Below are 20,127 nucleotides of genomic sequence, written 5' to 3'. Positions count from 1 at the left end.
CAATTAAATCTGCATGGCTCCCAAAGGCTAGGAATTAACAGCCTTTCGTACTCCAAAAGATATCTACTGCTACAAGGTAATGCCCTTTGGCTTGAAGAATGATGAGGCTACATATCAAGAGCAATGCAGATCTTCAACAACATGCTACACAAAAACATAGAATGTTACGTACAAGATGTAGTTGTCAAGACCAAGAAGAGATCCGATCACTTAAGCACGAATGGTGTTCGACAAACTACGACACTAAACCTCAAAATGAACCCATTGCAGTGTGCATTTGGCGTCACTTCCAGGAAGTTCCTTGGTTTCATTGTCAAGCACCGTGGCATTGAAGTGAACTAGTCAAAGATTAAGGCCATTCAAAGCATGTCTGAGCTAAGGAATCTACACGAGCTAAAAAGTCTACAAGGGCAACTTGGCTTCATCTGACGCTTCATGTCCAACCTTGTTAGACGTTATCAACCTTTCAGTCAACTCATGAAGAATGACGCTCCATTCATATGGGATGACGTATGCCGCTATGCCTTCGAGAACATAAAATGGTACATGGCAAACCCATCTGTCTTAGGAGCACTCGTGCTTGGAAAGCCGTTCATCATATACATTGCTGCACAAGAAAGTTCCATTGGGGCACTCTTGGCACAAGAAAATGAAGACTAAAAGGAAAGAGCACTCTACTACCTAAGTAGAACCCTCACTGGTGCCGAGCTCAACTACTCACCAATCGAAAAGATGTGCCTTGCCTTAGTCTTTGTCATCCAAAAGCTAAGACACTATATGCATGCTTACACCATCCACTTGTTTGCTAAACCTAACTTGATCAAATACGTCATGTCCGAACCAATTTTGACAGGGCGACTAGCTAAATGGGCATTGCTTCTCAATCAGTATAAGATCATCTATGTCCCAGCTAAAGTTGTCAAATGACAAGCACCAGCAAACTTCCTTACCGATCACCCAATCCCAACCGATTGGAAAATCTCAAACGACTTGCTTAACGATTAGGTGTTCTACATCAGCATTTTCCTGACATGAACAATGTTCTTCGACAGATCCACATGAACGGACGGAGCAGAGGCAAGAGTAGTATTCATGTCATCACAAAGACAAGTACTACCCTATTCCTTCCGACTAAGCGAGCTATGCTCCAACAATGTCGCTGAGTACCAAGCACTGATCATTAGACTCCAAATGGCGATCAACATAGAAATCACAACGCTAGAAGTGTATGGCGATTCCAAGCTCATAATCAATCAACTTTTGATTGAATATGAAGTGAAGAAAGATGATCTCGTCCCATGTATCATGCTCCGGTTGACGATATGGCGGAAGCATTCAGCAATGTTGTGCAACCTCTTGAAGAAGGTGATCGGCCGAACAAAGAGAGACTGGCATGAAAGAATAAGCGAAGCACTTTGAGCATATATGAGTACATATAGGACTTATACCTAAGCTACGTCTTATTCTCTCGTATATGACATGGAAGCTGTTTTGCCACTCGAAAGTTAAATCCTCTCACTAAGGATGGCTATACAAGAAGGCTTAACTGAAGAGGAAAATGTAAAGCTACGACTTCAATAGTTGGAAGCACTCGATGAAAGAAGGCTTGAAGCTCAACAACACTTGGAATGCTACCAAGGACGGTTATCCAAGGCTTTTAACAAGAAGGTCCGCCCAAGGTTTTTTCAAACTGGAAATCTTATCTTGGCATTATGAAGGCCCATCATCACAACTCGCAAAACAAAAAGCAAGTTCACATCAAAATGGGATAGACCTTACGTAATACAAGAGGTTTACACCAACAACACCTACTTAATCATAATGGAAGATGGCTTGAAGATCAGCCCCATCAACGGTAGATTCTTGAAGCGTTACTACCCCTAAAACAAACAAGCAATGCTCCAATCCTGCATGAGCCTAAACTACACACGACAACAATGCTTCTTGTCCGTATGAACTTAAAAGACGACACCCAATGCTCATTGTTCACACGAGCTTAAAAAGCGACACCCAATGCTCATTACCTGCATGAGCCTAAACTATATACGGCACAAAGCTCCTCACCTGCACGAGCCTAAACTGCACACGGCAACAATGCTCCTTGTCCGAAAGAGCTTAAAAGGTGACACCCAATGCTCATTGTTCACACAAGCTTAAAATACGACACCCAACGGTCCTGGCCCGCAAGAGCATAAATTGTGTACAGCAAAACCAAAAATCAAAATCTCATCACTCCTATAAACTACGTCATGACTTGATCCCTCATCAACCGAGCGTACGTAGGCAACCTGAAACTTCAGGTACAGTTATATCATCAACAAAAACAAAAACACTTTGAAGAATAAAGAGCAAATTCAAGAATATGAATACTTTATTTCTTTAAAGGAAGAAAGCCTTATTACAAAATTAGCAAAAAAAAAAAAAAAAAAAACAAAGAAGGCTTCAAGCACAAAAAATGAAAGACACTACTTGAGAGCTATGTCCCTAAAACTACGGCGACGAACTTTAAGCAAGCCTTTCAAAGTCTTCAAAGTCTCTACATCGGTGGGAGACAAGGTGGGCATTTCCATGGCCATGCATTTCTCTTGCTCTAGGCGTGAAACCTTCTCTTAATGCTTCGAAAATGCAGCTTCCTACTCCGAGAGAACACCTTGAAGTCGTGATGCTTTGGTTTCCAACTACTCACGCCTATGCGCCAACACTTCTAGACGTGTTTGGACTGAAGCCAAAGAAGTCACTGTATCTTGATAACCCTCTGAAGCAGCTTGTTGAAAAGACTAAACTAGGGCAACTGATAAGTCACTGTATCTTGATTACCTCTAAATAGTATCTCCATAAAGGAATGAACGCCCATGTTCACCAAGTCAAAAGAACAAAAGGGCTCAACCTAAAGAAAACAAAGAAAGGTGTTAGAAACAAAAAGCTAAACCAATAAAAAACTGAAAAAATCACAAGAAAGAATAAAATACATATACTTTTCTCAAGTGACACATGGCCATCAAATTGAGAAGGCCTAAGCACTTTCTTCTTCTTATGACAGAAATTAAAGTCACTATCATCCAGAGCACCTTCACGCAGTCGTTTGTTCAAAACTTGTTGATGTTGTAGCAAAACAAGGTCATCTCAATGCGAATCAACTTCGTCATCTGTCTCTTCAGAAACACCTAAATGTTGAGAAGACAAGCACGGGCGTTGAGGAGCTAAAATTGCAAATCCATCTAGCAAAGGAGTTGCACTCACGCGATCAAAAGATGCCAGCTGCAACCGCAGGACAATCATCTCTCGGCACATCATTGCGTGAATGAGAAGAATTGGTGTCACTTGTCATCCCTAAGTTTTCACGATGTACCTTTAACCACCAACCTACGTAGCCACAGGTTATTGGATTACTCTTGAACTCATCATTGGCTGGCAAGGTGATGGAATCATTTGCGCATGAACGGGTACAAGACTCCCCATGCATATACACAACTTGCAATTATTCCAACTGTGCATTTTCCTTCAGCTTGCTTGGCACATGTTGGATAAAACCAAACTGCCTGCTGAAATGGTGAGGATTATACGGCTAAACAATACATCAGTCTCCTTGCTGCAAAGAAAAATACCCTGAGCGAAGACTTGTAAGATAAAACAAGTATGAGACATGAAGGTGTGAATCATCTATAAGACCTCACCGCGCTGAGCCAACCCTTACTAGATGGTCCATTCTTAAACCTTCACAGCTTCTAAATAAAGCTTGCGCCTACAAATCATCAAAACTCTTCACAGAAAGCAAGCCAAAGTACTTTGTCCCCAGTTTGACTGAAGTTGGTGAAGAATGCCCCGACTTGTCTAAAGTCGACGAAGAAAAATGAGTGCCAAAGTATTCACCTAACCAATCGTACACATAATGGTAAGGAAGTATCGCAGCACGATCTTCAGTGCTCGTTGAGTTCGAAACAATACTCAAGCCGTTGTAAATATTGGCTAAAACCGGAATAGCAAGGCTAAAAGATTCACCTGCAGCCATCTTTCTAGCCACTTTGAAGACTCTGGGATGGATAAAGTTGACGTCGTCTTTAGGGAAAACAAATTTACAAAGCCAACAAGCTAAGAAAGCAGCTAGGTAAGATTCTTCTACATGCTCTGACGCTACGCTAAGTTTATGAAACGTTTTCAACTCGGCAAGGGTGCGGCGCCTAGCTAAACCAATGACACCTGACGGGTCTGAGTCTCCCTTTCGCTTAATGGTCTTGTTGCAGCCACTTTTCTTTGAAGACTTCTTGTACTTTATGGCATCCCAATACCAAAATCGGATCTATGAATAAATCTTCATGCCTGACTTACCCTGAGCCTATTAGGAAAGCTTGTGATACGCCCAAAACAAATAGCAATAACTCGCAAGCAATCATTGGCTATTGCTATGAGAAAATTCCTCTACGCTAGGAACAACCTCGTCGTAAAACATACAGTGGATCGGCAAGCTTCCTATCTTGTGAAGATCCTAAAGTGAAATCGACATTTCCCCTTAAGCTATGTGAAATGTGTTGGTCGCTGAACACTAATGCTTAGAACGCACGAATGACAGAAGGATGACGATCATAACTAAATAAAGATGCGTACACATCATGATAAAGGCCCACGTTGGTAAGTACATCTTTGGACCAGCTCATGACATCTTCAAGCCATTCCTAATAAAACTCAACAAAGACGGCTTCTCTAGTAGCCAGTAAAGTACAATTCTCATTCGCATCCCCGCTATGGACACAATCGCCAAGAAGATCAAACAAAGCTGGTGAATTGTCACGAGCATGGTGCAGAGGATTCAAGATGAAAATCCTCAATGTACATGCTTTCTTCTTCGTATTTTGTTAACCAAAATCTGTCACCTCCCAAGATACGTTAGAAGATCACGACGTGATATGCATCAAGTTATCTTTTGCAAGAAGAACAAGCGCTTAGGGCCAGTCAATGGCGCACAAAGCTTCAAAGTCGTTCCCCTATCTTGTGAATTGCCTTCCTTCGCAAGAATGGTGATGGTATTGCTCTTAAAACATTTGAAAAATATGTTGCCAAAGCTCTCTTCAAAGAATGCGCAACCAAAGCCGAAGCTTTATGTTGACCAAAGTCAAAGCACTCCCTTAAAGAATCAACAAGCACTCATACTGATTCCTTCAAGACTTTGTTGCAAGCTCAAAACTTGTAACCACGTTTGTTTCAAGATCAAGTCGCCAAGACCGCTGAATCAACGAAATCCTGCATCAACATCACCCTTTTGAGGTGAAAACCATCCAAGCATCGTTTCAAGCTCAAAACTTGAAGCAATCGTTCAATTGTTTGTCCAAGATCAAGTCATCGAGACCCTTGGATCAACAACCTACGCATCTACATGAAATTTAAAGACTGAATAGGGGAAAATTGTAAACAGAGATTGCAACCCTACAAAATCAAATCAATACAAATCTACTTTGTACACGTGTTCTCGTTTCATTCGTTATATTCTATCACTCTCTCTCGCCCTTCGTTTACATGGAGAAGTCTACTCAACTAAAAAAAAAAAAAAGGAACCAGCAAATAAACATTGCATTACAATGTCAGAATCTAGATGTAAAAAACAGAACCAGGAAATAGACATTGCATTGTAGTGTTCGTATCCAAATGTAAAAAAATAGAACCAGAAAATGGACACTGCATTACAATGTTTGAATCTAAATGTAAAAAACAGAGCCAAGAAACGGACACTACATTACAGTGTTTGAATATGAAGGTAAAAATCAGGAGTTGTGCGAGGTGTGAAGTGTATAGGAGACGTTTGAGAGATGGAAAAAATAGAACTAGGAGTCTAAATCCAAAAGTGAAAAACAGAACCAAAAAACGGACACTGCAATGCAATTTCTGAATCCAAATGTACAAATGACATGTAAGCGGTGTGTGAGTGATGGCAAAAACATAATTAGGAACACAGACAATGCATTGCAATGTCTAATCCATATTGACTTATTCCAAATATAAAACTATGAGAAAATGAGTGTTAGTTGAAGTGAATGCCAGCTGTAGTGGCAGATTTTGTAATTTTTGTTTATTTTAATGTGATACATGATTGACCTATTTATAATCATCACTAGGATTTGTCTACACACTTTGTGTGTATGAACACATTTTTTTAGAAAATGAGAGAGAGAGAAAAAAAAAGGGGGGGGGGAGTGGGAGGTTTTTGTTTTTGGTCTTTTTTTTTTTTTTTTTTTTTTTGGAATATTAGAGATATTTTAACATCACCTATAGGTGATGACACACCCCGACCCAGAATGTCCACTAGGACTCCGAATCGAGCTGTGTTGGCCGATACCTGGAAGGTGACGAAGCCATAAAGTATAGTGATGTGGAAAATGTGAATAAATTTAAACCTAAAATTGCCTAAAGACAAGAGTGCGATGTAAGTGGGAATGAACTCATTTCACACGCGACATCAGAGCATAAGTAAAGTACAGTAGTGTGGGTAAGGATCCTACCCTCAAAGGTAGCCACTTATATTGAGATTCGCCAAGAATCCTCGTCGATACAAACTTTCAACAGCTAAACCTGGAGGGGCGAAAAACAAGGGTTAGTGGGCCTAAAAATAAAATTTTAATAAAAACCTTTTGAAAACATTATAATGTTTCGCTGTAAAACCCGTATAGTTTCCATAAAATAATACTACGTATATACAAAAACTAATGCACAAGGCCAGTAAAAAAAAAACTGAAATATGCCATATCATAACGTTTCAGCACTAAAACATGTAAGCCAGGTGTGAAATCAATATAAAATAGTATGCCAGTGACCTATACGACTGAACTTATAGCTCATTAACCTAATCCTGCACACGAGTCAGAACCACCTAATGTGGTCTGTACGACAGGCTGGGTGTAAAAAGTACTCTCAAGTTCTACGATCATGTGAAGGCTGTGCTAAGTATCGCAAGTCACCTACAAGTCGAAACCACCTAATATGGTATGTACAACAGGCTGGCACCTGCCTTGGATCCAAGGTGAGCGTGTGGTGCGGGAGGTGAACGATCACGTGAAGGTTAGGCCCTAGCCTCGGGCGGAGCACTAACACTGGGGTGTAGGATAATGAGCACTAAATGCATCTAAACATAACCATACACACTGCAATTACTATCATCAATATGCACTCACATGAAGCTTGCATGGACGTCCTCATCGTCATACAATAATATGCATATACTAAAATGTAATGCAATTGACATGACATTTAAAAACATAAATCCATTTAAAACCATTTCTGGGAAAATGGAAAACATATATACATATGTATAGCAAACCAAAAGTCCACTCACCTAGAGTCCGCGCTACAACTCTCTAGCACAAACATCAAGGCATCACGAACGATCGGCGCCTAGAACAATTATCAAACCATATCTCCGAATCCTTATCAATAGAACACGTAACTTACATATCCTATTCGAGAAGATCCGTATGTCGGATTCCCATTCCGTAAGTTTCTAATATCCTCAAATATTACGTACTATAATGTATCAAGGTTTGGTGACGATCCAATGGTCGGATCATCGATTCATATAATTATCAAGTAACGCACCTTAATCAAACTAGATTCACAATAATCAAATGACATCATATGGATATCAAATCTGAGATCAAGATATCAATTTAGTGTAAAATAGCATCGGCGGCCCACTAGCCATGCGCCGCAGGTGGCGGTCGACCGCCCAGACTCACCGAAAAATTCAACTATTTCTAAAAATTACCAAATTTTACAGGTAAGTAGATCTCGATGAGGGGAGAAATTTTCATACCTGGGCCGAAGTCTAATTTAGTTGGGAAACACTTGAACATAGCCTCGAATCGGCGGAAACCCTTAAATTTAGGTGTTCTTAATTCAACTCCAAAACAACTCCGACGCCCCAGCCAATGCATGGGCTTTATTACAGAGCTTCGGGGGAGTCTAATGGTGGTGCTAATTGGAAGATCATGTTTCAGATTTGGTGGATCTTGGCCACAGATCTCACGACACCCACGGGTTCATTTCTTCTCGATTCCAAACCTAATCTCCTCAAATTTGATATAGAAATGGTAGAAGAAAGGTCTATAAGATGATTAGAAGTGGTAGATCGGCTCAATCCATTGGAAAAATGATGAATTTCACCGGAGAAACCTATAGGTCGGAACCGGGTTCGCAGGTTAAGGGGAATCCAGTTTGGTTCCCCTTCTTCTCCTCCTTTCTCGTTTCCTTCCTTTCTTTCTTCTCTGATTGGTCACTCTATCATATCTCATTTCCTCACTGATCCGGTTTCCCCCTCCTTTCTCTCCTTTATCTTTTCTCCCAACTGTCAATTTCTTCTTTCTTTAAATCTGGGCCACACACATGGCTTTCCAAATTAAGTTGCAAAAATCTGGAGCTTTCTAGAAAATAACCAATTTACTAAAATGCCCCAAATTTTAAAAGTTAATCTCCTTCGTTATAACTCAAAATCACATTCTGTTTGCATCCACGTGTTTGTCGCAATGAGTACTATGAGGATATGCCAAGAAAACGAGTCTTATGTGACACGACACGGCAGTCAACAAAAGTCAACACTTTATCTCAAAGGGCATTTTCGTAAATTCATTTATTAAATTATATAAACCCTAAAATTAGGAAGGGGTCGTTACAGGTGAAGCTTCAATAAAAAACAATAAAATTTAAACTTGTGAAATTACATTATTGCCCATCATTTTTTTTGTGTGATAGAATACTAAGTTGTCTTTTCACCCTCTTTTAGTTGACAAAGAGGGTTTCCTTAATGAATAGAGATAAATGTTATTGATCTATTGTTAATATTGTAACTTTTTATTGATTTTTCACAAAATCACCCATATAATTTTACCATACTATTTTATGTCAATAATAAAATTACATATATTACTTTTTTTCACACGATGTTGTATGATTGGTATAAAATGCTATGTGGCGATATACTTATATTATGCAAGGAAGTCTTTAAGGAAAGGGATCCTTATTTTTTTTATAAAAATAGAGTAGTTGTGGGGTCCACACCATATCAAACTCTAACGATCCAAACCGCCTATTTTTCAAGTTGTACCTCATAGATCATCCTTACAAAATATTAGCCAAATTGGAAATATTTAAGACATCTAATTGGGTTCAAAGAAATGAATGAATATTTTGTTATATAAGTAATAATGAAACTTGATCTTGATAATTAAATAGGCAAATGGTTTCGAATTGAATTGAATTTTTATAAGGATGATCTATGAATCGAGACTAACAAAATAGCAATATTCTAAAAAAATGGTCTAGGCGGTCACCTAGGCTCTAGGTAGTGGTGACCCAAGGCATTTTCTTGCAAATCGGTTGGGCTCTAGGTGGGCGAGGCAGCCCTAGGCGGCTAGGAGGTTTTTTTTTTAAAAAAAACTTAAAAAAAAAATCCTATCTACATTACTATATTTCCTTATTTTCCTTCTATTTTGCATTTTATGTGGTTTTAAATTGTGAACTTATTGTACATGTGTCATCTTATAATACTCATCACTATGGTTCTATGGCATATATGCTTAATGTGTTTTTAAATTTTGGACTTGTTGGATACTCTTTTTGTATTTTCTTATTCTTTTATTATCTTATCCATGGATTTCATACAAGTTTAATTTTTTTGTAAGTGTCAATATGAACTTATTTACAAGATATACAAAAAATTTACCTAAATCTGCTTAGGCTGCCTAGGCGCCCGCCTAGACTCCGCCTAGTCGCCTAGGCGCTGACTCGCTGCCCGACTAGCGCCTAGCATTTTTTAGAATCTTGCAAAATAGACAGTTCAGGTCGTTAAAATTTGATATGGAGTGGGTCCACACTTAATCTCTATTTTTTTTTTCAAAAAATGGAGACTCATTTACATAAAAGACCTTTATTATGTATATTGTCTTCCTATAAATCGAGGGACTAGTCCATAAATTTGTATTTTAAATAAAAGTAGCAGTTCTGATAAATAAAAAACAGGAAGTAGCAGTTGGGCTAATTGCGAGAATTGAAAATGGTGGGTATCTTTCTGCTTTGGAAAGTACTGGAGTACCCATAATTGTTTAAGGCTTGGTGAAGAAAGGATGGTGTTTCTCGTCATTTGGATTAATTTAGTACACAGTATAGAGATTTTCCTCCACTTGGAAGGAGGCAGATTGTCTGCCCTCCTGTTTAGGTGCCCTTCCCATCCTTTTTTATTTGTGCAGTCACCGTTTAACAACTTCAACATTTTATATTCCTATTGCTTTTTGTCTTATTATCTCTATAAAAAAATCAATATAAAATGTTGTCGTGGCTTAACCGTGACCGTACAAAATAGGAGGGGATGGGAAAGGCACCCAAATAGGAGGGCAGACAATCTACCTCCCACTTGGAATCAGGTTCTGATAAATTAACAAATGCCAAGTACAGGCTGGTTTAGAGTGTGGAAGGAAGGACAGGCTGGAAACATATGGTGAATCACCACCTAGAAACATATGGTGAATCACCACCTAGACCACGCCACATCAAAATCTTCTAAGAGTATCTTGTTCGATAAATATTAACAATCAATGATCAATTCATATATGCTAATAAATAATAAATACGAATAAATAATTTAACAAAGTATGAACAAAACGAAATAATATTAGTAGACAAACTAAAGATTGAGGCCGCAATGTCCTTGAAATAGAAATTTCGTCCCTATTCAATGCTTGTAGTTCTACGAATGTTTGCTTCACCAGAATTCAACGATCTAAGTTAGAATTCCAGCACCAGAAAACTTGACTTCTGGCAAATTTTCTTTGTGGTTTTCTCAGTAAGGATGTTTAGGGTTGTAGAAGAATTTTATTTTTCTTTGTACTAGATGTCATGCAAATGGATGTATATATAATAGGTTTATGCCTGTTCGCAACAGGTATGAGAATGAAATGCGTCTGTTGCGAGACTTCTTCTTAGAAAGGTGCTTTGCTCTCTGATGTTCTTTCATCACTTCAAACTTCATCTGAAAAGATGAATCTATTGATATTAAAAATAATTAATTAAAGAATTTAATTATTAGAGCCTAAGCCCAAAAGCCTAAGATATATTAATTATCAATTAATTAGTACACCCCAAAGTCCAACCCTAAGGTTAAGTCCAATTTTATTCTCTATGGTCCATCACACCAATCACTTTCTATAAAGGACACATCCTTATAAAGTGAGTGAACCTTTTGGTAGTGAGCAATGTGGGACAATGAAATTTCTACTCAAAATTTTCAACATATCTTCAATGGAAGATCGTAATATAAGTTAATAATTTGTTTAAAATGAGTTCATCGTGACATGGCACTTCAATCTAATTCTACACTGTCATGGCACCTCGCATGACCTTATACATACCTAGAATGAGTTCACCGTCATATAGAACCTCACATACCCAAAAAATGCTACACTTACCATTGTTTTATATCACATTTGTACCACCTCTCTAATAGAGATAGGGTTCACCAACACATGTGGTCTCATTTCTATTAGAGAGGTGATACAAATGGGGTATGAAAAATGTGATAAGTATAGCATGTTTTCTATGTATAAGGTCATGTGGAGGAAAAAAAAATGATATCGCATTATTGATTTAGAAAGTCACGACGACAATGAATTTATTTTATGTAAGTCATTCTCCTAAAATGGGGTCTCCAAAGGAATCTTAGAGTTCCTATAAAAAGATTTGCCGGGATAGAGGTGTTTATTGTTTATATATAACTGTGTCATTAAAAGCCATGCACTTAAAAAAATATGTAATGGAGAGAATGTAATTTAAAGTTATATTTCTCATACTCATATTCTATATAATTATGACAAAGATTGTAAATCTGACATTGACAATCTGCAAGATCAGAACATATACCCCTCGTTTGGAAGAATGATTGGTTATTCACTAAACACAATCAAATGATGGTTATTATATGAAAGTTTTACTTGGGTGTCAATTAATAAAATATGTTGCTGTAATGATGCAATGAGTCCTCAAACTTGAGACATCACAATTGTTTTATAGATACGTTTTTTATCATTTGATTATGCATCATGACCCTAGAGTTTGTTCTGTGCACTATTAGTGTCATTGATACATTCATAGATGAAAGTGAATGTACAATAAAGAATTTCTACCTTTAGTAATATAGGAGAATACTCTAAGATATGATTCGAGAATCTTAGCTCATAGTATAAAATAGGATGGTAATTTTTGTACATCTCTTATTATCTTCCACACACCTTTTTCAAAATTTTAATATTTGTTTGCTCTTATTCAAAGCCCACCTCTAAGATAAAACAAAAAGGATAAAAGAGAAAACAAATATAAAAATAAAAATAAAAAGATTTTGTGAAAAATATAGTGTGTGTGAAAATGATCACCCTATATAATTTAATTACATAGAGTTCTAACTATATACATATGTATGAATCATATAAAGCTAAGGATTAACATTAGCGGTTTGACAAAAACTTCATGCCATATCAATGTGATTAAGAGTATTCATTTAGTGAAGAATCATGTTCTATATTTCAACCAAATGCATTCTCTGCCTTTTTCTACTTAGCTTGGGTATTCATGATGTTCTGCTAAGGGTGACTCATGACTTGCGGAAAGCCCTAAGGAAGGGAGAATTGCATGAAGGTTTTAGTTTATAGTCAATTAGTAAGAGTTTTAATTCTCCACTACCTTTCTAACTATCACCTTGGATCGCAGATTGATAAGCTTAAGTTTTGGGAAAACAAAAAAAGATTAAGTTAAATTAATTTAAAATAATTAAAGCCTAAACTCAATTAAGATTGATTAAGCTTTTTAAGTAATTACAGGGTTTTTCACTTGTAAGTGAGAGGTCTTAGGTTCGATTCTTGCCAAAAGCGAATTTGAACCATATTATTGATAGCCCATTGTGAGGATTAGCCACCCCCTCCTCCCTAGTATAGATAATATCGTTTATTAAAAAAATAATAATAATTACAGGGTTAATTACACATACACCCCCTGAGGTTTTTTTGTATTCACAAAACCTACTCACACATCACAAACATCATTTGATATTTTAAAATCATTAATAATAATAATTACAGGGTTAATTACACATACACCCCCTGAGGTTTTTTTGTATTCACAAAACCTACTCACACATCACAAACATCATTTGATATTTTAAAATCATTTCACAAAACCCTCCTTTTACGATTCTTAGTTTTATGCTGACATCAGTATAAAATAATCTTAAAATGGAAAAATTAATATTTTTGTAGCCAAAACACCCACTTCATTAATTTTTCTATCGTTTGACAAAAATAAGAATAAAAATAAAATAAATAAAGCCTAGTCTTTTTCACTTGGTATTTTTTTTCTTTGATCTACCTCTAGAGTTAATCACCTAATATTGAATTTGAATGGTCAGCGAGCCTCACACATTAAAGTAATATACAACCAAAATAAAATTTACATGTCTGATTTAAAAATAATCCAACATTTTCATAACAAATTGCAACAATTCAAAATAAAACTTAACATGAAAGATATAGGAAAATGTAAAACCGAACATAATATTTCCCATATATTTACGTATACTAAACATTAACACAAAAAAACACTGTTCATTAACAGTGTTCTTTCATTTTCACCCTTGCTTCTTTTCTATTATTTCAACTTTGCCCTATTGCTTTGCTGTCAAATGAGTAACCGTTTTGTGGGAAGGTGCTCAAAGGCTCTTCCATTTTCTTTTGTTGCTTTTCCCTTTCTCTTCCTCTCTGTTTCTGTGCTTTTCTCCCTGCGTTAATCTTTCGTGTTTCCCCGCTTCTCTCCACCTCCTCCTCCACCCAAGAACCACTGGTCAATCTGGTTTCTTTGGCTTCTTCTGATGGTGGCCAAGTCGTCATGGAGGAGATGAATGATGGAGGTCAATCGGATCTTGAATACGATTTCTACCACTAGACTTTCCCAAAAATTGAGACCATTGTGAGGTCTCCCACCAAAGGAGTGTCTCTGCTCAGCTGCTGGGCCTCTTCTTCCATGACTACTTCATTCAGGTATATCCCAAACCCCAAGATTCTTTTTTTCTTCATCTTTGCGGCTATTTCTCATATGGGTTTTGTTCTGATTGCTCTGCTTTTAATCTTGATGATACTTTTCTTCATCTTTGTGAGCTTTTCTCAAATGGGGTTTCTTCCAAATTCTAATCTTACTCTGGGTTCTCTAACTTTCTTCATTTTTGTGTGGGTTTTTCTTGAGGGTTTTTGTTTTGATTGTTCTGGATTTTCTGGTTTTAGTTTTCATTTCTTCTTCCCTGTTTTTTTCTTTTCACAAACACCCCTTGCAGGTCCCATTCTCGGATATCCGAATATGCGCTCGAACTAACTCTCTGAGGCCGCTGATCTTGGATTCGCCACTACTATATTTCCTTACTCGGATTCATTTCTGATGTTCTAATTCTACGGAATTAGCAGAATATCATTGATCGATAAAAGAATCCTCTTTCGTCATATTCTCTCGGTAAAATACGTACATCTCTCATTTTCCTAGCAATTGCTATATGTGTGTGTGTGTGTGTAATTATTTTCCTAGCAATCTTCTCTTCTGTATTGTATCGTTGTTTTGAAAATTCATTAGGAGAACTACTTCGAGGTTTAATTCATTTTGTGCTATCAGTTTTCTTAAGTGGAAGCAATATGTATGTTTTGTACGGCATATTTTAAATAATTACAGAAAAAATTACTTTCTAAAGATTGATGTGAAAATTTATAAACTAAATTAAATTTAAGAAACGCATGAATGAATTTAGCAAAGAATTGAAGTGATTTCATTTTTTTAACGCTTTTAATTGATTCAGTTTATATTTGAATCAGTAAAGAAATGTTGTTAATGGTGTACCTATGACAATGCAATGTTGATATGCTTCTGTGTCAATTTGGCTTCGGTTATGTGGTAAGAGAACTTACATTAACCTTCTAGTTTAATTCATTTTGTGTTATCAGTATTCTTAAGTGGAAGCAATAAGTATGTTTTCTATAGCATATTTTAAATACAACAACATATTTTAAATAATTACATAAAAAAATTACTTTCTAAAGATTGATGTGAAAATTTATAAACTGAATTTAAATTTAAGAAACGCATGAATGAATTTAGCAAAGAAAACAAAAAATGAGAACTATTTAAAAAAAATTTAAATGCATTCTAGGGTATTATCACTGTTGGTTCTATGTTTGAAGTTGATTTATAGTTCTTAATTAGAATTGGCAAATTCTTTTACTAAACATTTTTTTACTCATATTTCTAACGTAGGAGGTTCATTCTGATTTGAGATGGAAATTAATGTTATCAAGAGTTTAAAATGTGATGTAAGACAGAAACTATTATGATTTTCTAGAGAAAATAAGTTTTTAAATGAAAAAGCTGTAAAAACAAAGTCAAGGTTAGGTTAAAAGGTTTAAGAGAGTAAAATTGGGATTATGAAGGGTTAGATAGGTATGGGTGGGATTGGTTGAAGGATTTGATGGAAGCTAACTCTTAATTATGATGCTGTTGACGAAAAAAAAAATCAAGAATAAGTTGAAGGGTTTGAAAGAAACTAAAGTAGAATTAATTGGAACCGAACTATTCACTAGAAATTGATATATTTTTAGGTGCATTTGGAATACAAAAGTACTATAATAAGTGGTATATGTAGTTTATATTTTCTATACTTTTTTTTATAATCTCTTATGCCTTGGTCTAATTACTTTCTTGTATTCGATATGTTTTTGTAGAAACTTGGTTGCAAGGCAAGTTGAAAACACACAAAAGTTTGATCGCATCCTATAGAATTGCCAGAGAAGGTCATCTCCATTTTCGGGCAAAATCAGACTTCTTTTTGCACACAAAAACACTAGGTAAACACGCCGTATCCTTATTTTCTTCATGATATAATTCTACTGTCTATTAAATTATTTCAATTTTTTTTGCCTAGCCTGGGATGCTTCCTTAATGACCAACATAGCAGAGGACAACTTTTAGGCTTGGTTTGGTATTGCTGTGCTTTGAAAAAAAGCTGCTGTGAGAATAAGCGGCTGTGCTGTGAGAATAAGCGGCTGTGAAATAAAGCCAGCAAAGTGTTTGATAAACTTTTCTGTAAAAGTGTTTTTGGAAAAAAAAAGCAGTATCATAGTGTTTGGTAAACTTTTTTGTAAAACAGCTGTGACTGTGTGAAATGACCAAAAATGGTATATTACTATATGTGCTATTAATTTAATTTTCTTAACAAATAAAAGTGAATTACTAAATATATTTTATTTTTAGAAGAAAAATATTTATATACTATAAAATGTGCTATTAATTTCATATACTATAAAATGTTTTCATGCTTTACTGACTATCTTTCAGGATAATTTTCATTTAATGAACCAGCAACCAGCAAAGAATGCATGATTTATGCACAAAAGAGATGCAAACAAAAGGGAGATGCAACGATTTATATGATATTATCAACTCCGTCAAGAACAAAGCACAAAACAAGGAACATTTCAGCAAAAGAGGGCTTGTATGCAAATGATTAAACATCTTTCTCTAAAATCTCTATTCCCTTTTTCTTTGGATCCCCTTTTTTCCAACCAGTTCTTATTAGCAAAAGTCTACTTGTTTTCTCTCATCATGAATCTCCCAAGTTTGCACAATTCTGTTTTCCTTTTAATCTTTTAAATTTCTACAAATTCAAAACTATTGGATCCTCAAATTCTCAATCATTCAATGTAATTATGTAACACTTCCACATTAGAGAGCAAAATAACGAAGGGATAAATATTACTCGATTTTGATCCAAACACAATCCAAGAGTCAACAGATCCAAACTTTAAACAAAATTGAAACCCTAACAACATCAACTCTGCGAAAATTTACAGAGCAAAGCGAAAACAAAGCATTCGTGTCATTGAATTACCGATTAAGCTCCGAATCCGAACCCGATCCGAACCAGGACTCAGAACTCAAGCTCCGCCACCAGATCGGTGGAGGTACAGCTTGCCAAACACATGAAGAGCCGTGACGAAGCCTATGAAGCAGAGGCTCATGACGAGGACAACAGTCGGGGTGATCTTCAAGCCAGGAGCGTCGTCCGTGTAGAACCTCAGCATGTTGTTTCCGGCACCTGATCTGCCTCCTCCTCCGCCGATGCTTCCGGAGCTGGTGGAGCCTCCGACACGACGGCGACGCATTCCAGCCGTCGCGGCGGGCGAGCCCCGCGGAGCCATGACGCCGGGGCGCGCAGTCGCAGAGGACGACGACGACGTTTGGGTTATTCATATTTCATTAAACTCGTACACTGTTCACCCGTGTGTGGGTGAAAATAAGCTGCTTTTGGAAGCTGCAAATTGCAGCTTCTTGTCATCTCCTGGTTTTGGGCTTTTTTTCACCCTCAACTTTGAAACAAAGCTGTTTTTCAAAGTTTACCAAACACCAAAAATTTTCATAGCTTTTTTTCATAGTAGCTTTTTTTTTAATCACCTCAATCCCAAACAGGCCCTTAGTGTTGCAATAAACAACATTTGCCATTAATGTTTTTGGATATGAAGCAATTTGTGTTTTTTTGTATCCAAAGAACTTCGTAATATTTTTAATAGATGAAATAGGTTTCTCTTTTGATATTTAAATTTGTTTCATTCATGATGAGGTTGTGTATAATTTGCATTGGCATTGGTAACTCAGTTTTTTACGGTAACTCAGTTTTTGACTCAAACACTTTTTATGAAGATTGAAATTGCATAATCTTTCGTATAGTTTTCAATCCCGCAGCAATGCGCGGGTACAAATTCTAGTTATACCCAAAATCCAAACCAAAAGTGAAAACCCAACTATAGCAACTTCTTCAAAATGATTGATTGCCAACAACTTGGTTTGTTATGGCTTGACTTCTAATCTCTTGACATGGTTCAGGAGACCAACATTCCTTCAATTTGGAATCAAACTTCAATTTGGTTTGTGAAACCAACCTTTAATATGGAGAATCACCAGGAGCCACTTCACAAGGGTATTCTTGATGGGGTTGTTAATTCTTTTTTCAATCTGGAGCAGAAATTGATAAAAGTTTACTTTTATAATTTTATCGATGTCTTACGTGTGAAAACAATATGAAGTAAGGGCACATTTTTTAGTGTCGCCCCTGACCTCAAAAATCATTGGACTGACCCTGGTGACTAGGGAAAGGTTTGATTTCAATTGATTCGCTTTTTTGCCAACAACGAAATTTCGGTTCGGTTTTCTTCAGTTATTTTTTGGTTCGAGTTCCCTTTTTTTTATTATTATTTTTATTATTATTTTTATTTGTAAATCAAGTTCATCCCAAAATTTTGCTGCAAACGTAGAATTTTGAGCATCATTACAATTTGGTCAAATCCCAATACCACATCACAAATCTAAAACGAACTTACCACCATTTTGTAGAAATGATGGCCCACGAAACCAATTATTTTTAAAACAATTGGGGAAAATGAAAATTTGAAATTCACAGAGGCGGAGTGGATATGGTGGCTGCGGAGAGTCGCAGAGGTGAAAGAATAGACGAGAAATTGGGTTTGGAAAAAAGGCTGAGATGATGGAGGAGGGGATGTGACAAGAGCTGAAAGATTGGGACAGAGAGGGAGATAGAGTCGAGGAGGAGGAAGATCTAGGATACTTGTAAATAGTTTACTTATTCAATAATAGCAACACAAAATCTGTTGTCAAAGTTGTTTGAAGTAAACACTCTTAACCAGGAGGGAAGGAGTTCCGGACAATTAAAACTGAAACCGAAACCAAACCAATCAATTTCGGTTCGATTGTTTGGCTTTGGTTTGGTTTTTTGTTCCATTTTTTTGGTTTTTTAAAACCCACTTATTCGTGACAACTTGAAATAAAAAGCCCAAATAGACCAATGACAAGGCAAAGAAACATCCCCCGCAATTTTTGGGGAGAAGCAGGGAAAGAGTTGGGCAACTTTCGGGTTTTGAAAGACCCGGTTGTGACATATGTTAAGATTTTAACAACAATAAGTTCTCTTGTTTGTTTACTACTTTTTTTTAATACAACTATATTAGTTTCTGGGGCAAATTAGATACAAAGTCCATTTTATATATCCGTACTGAATAAAGTTCACTGTATACATAATTGATAATCGAAGTCGAATAACTAGGCATACAACCATGTCAGTTATTTTTGTGTCTCCAAAACCTGTCACTTGGGCGTCGGAGCCACAAGACATTTTTTGTGCCTCGTAAAGTTCCATACTCCCTATTCAAGGTGGTTATTTTATTGAAATTTTATTGATTGTTATGTGCTTGACACACAATTTGTTGCTTTCAATTATGAGTGTGTTCAAGTGCGTTGGGTTCTAACAAGTAACACTACTAGCACAGGCAGACCGAGGGAAGGAGGTGGTGTGAACACCCGAGTCGGTGTTAACACTGGAACCCACCTTACTAATGAACCACAACAAATTGTGGTCAAATGTTATTGCAGACCAAATTTGGAAAAAATTGATGAAGGATGGAGTGAAGTCAGAAAGAAAGAAGCGGAAAACAACAAAGATCGATGATGGATGAAGGATGCGAAGATGGAGGGAGAACATGGTATAGCAAAACATATAATAGTTAATCTAAGGACATAGAGTGGGTTCAATGACGTGCAAGTTGGAAAGATCAAGTAAATCGAAAAACGAGAATAGTGGGAAAACAAAAAGAAGGAAGCGGATACCACCGACCTTAGTCAGAGCTAAGGTTGCCGGCTGAATGAAAATTTGAATAAAAATAAGAGACAATCTCACACAAACAATGAGAATCTCTCTCCCTTTCAATGGGAGAGAAGGACTCTCACCAACTGGGGAAAGAAAGTAAGGTTTTGACACAATATCTATTAAGGCTTTTGCTCACACGCACATTTTTTTCATATGTGAACAGTTGACGTTTAACGAATTTCAATTCATTAAATTTGAAACGTTAACTCATGAGGAAAAAAGCCCAAAGTGTTTTGGACCCAAACCCAAACAAATGGTCCGTTATCATACGAAAACTCTTTCCTTTCTGAGTCTCCATCACGGGCTACCTCTCTCTCTCCCCCCCTTCAAATCCCATCATTTCTTCTCTCAAGTCTTCCTCG

The 20,127-nt window shown here is 36.7% G+C and overlaps 1 protein-coding gene across 1 annotated transcript; it reads right to left on the bottom strand.

Moving 5' to 3' along the window:
* Window positions 1–16,773: 16,773 nt before the first annotated feature.
* Window positions 16,774–17,288, bottom strand: LOC125469837 (protein transport protein Sec61 subunit beta-like; the record flags this gene model as incomplete). The annotated part of the gene is made up of 1 exon (XM_048567789.1): window positions 16,774–17,288. A coding segment is annotated over one exon (303 nt), but the record flags the coding sequence as incomplete, so codon positions are not given.
* Window positions 17,289–20,127: the final 2,839 nt, after the last annotated feature.

This window comes from the organism of the source record quoted next, unplaced genomic scaffold (assembly GCF_019419815.1).
Source record: "Pyrus x bretschneideri cultivar Hongxiangsu unplaced genomic scaffold, Pyrus_bretschneideri_v1 Contig46, whole genome shotgun sequence".
Lineage (NCBI taxonomy): Eukaryota > Viridiplantae > Streptophyta > Magnoliopsida > Rosales > Rosaceae > Pyrus > Pyrus x bretschneideri.
This window is presented reverse-complemented; position numbering and strand designations above follow the sequence as displayed.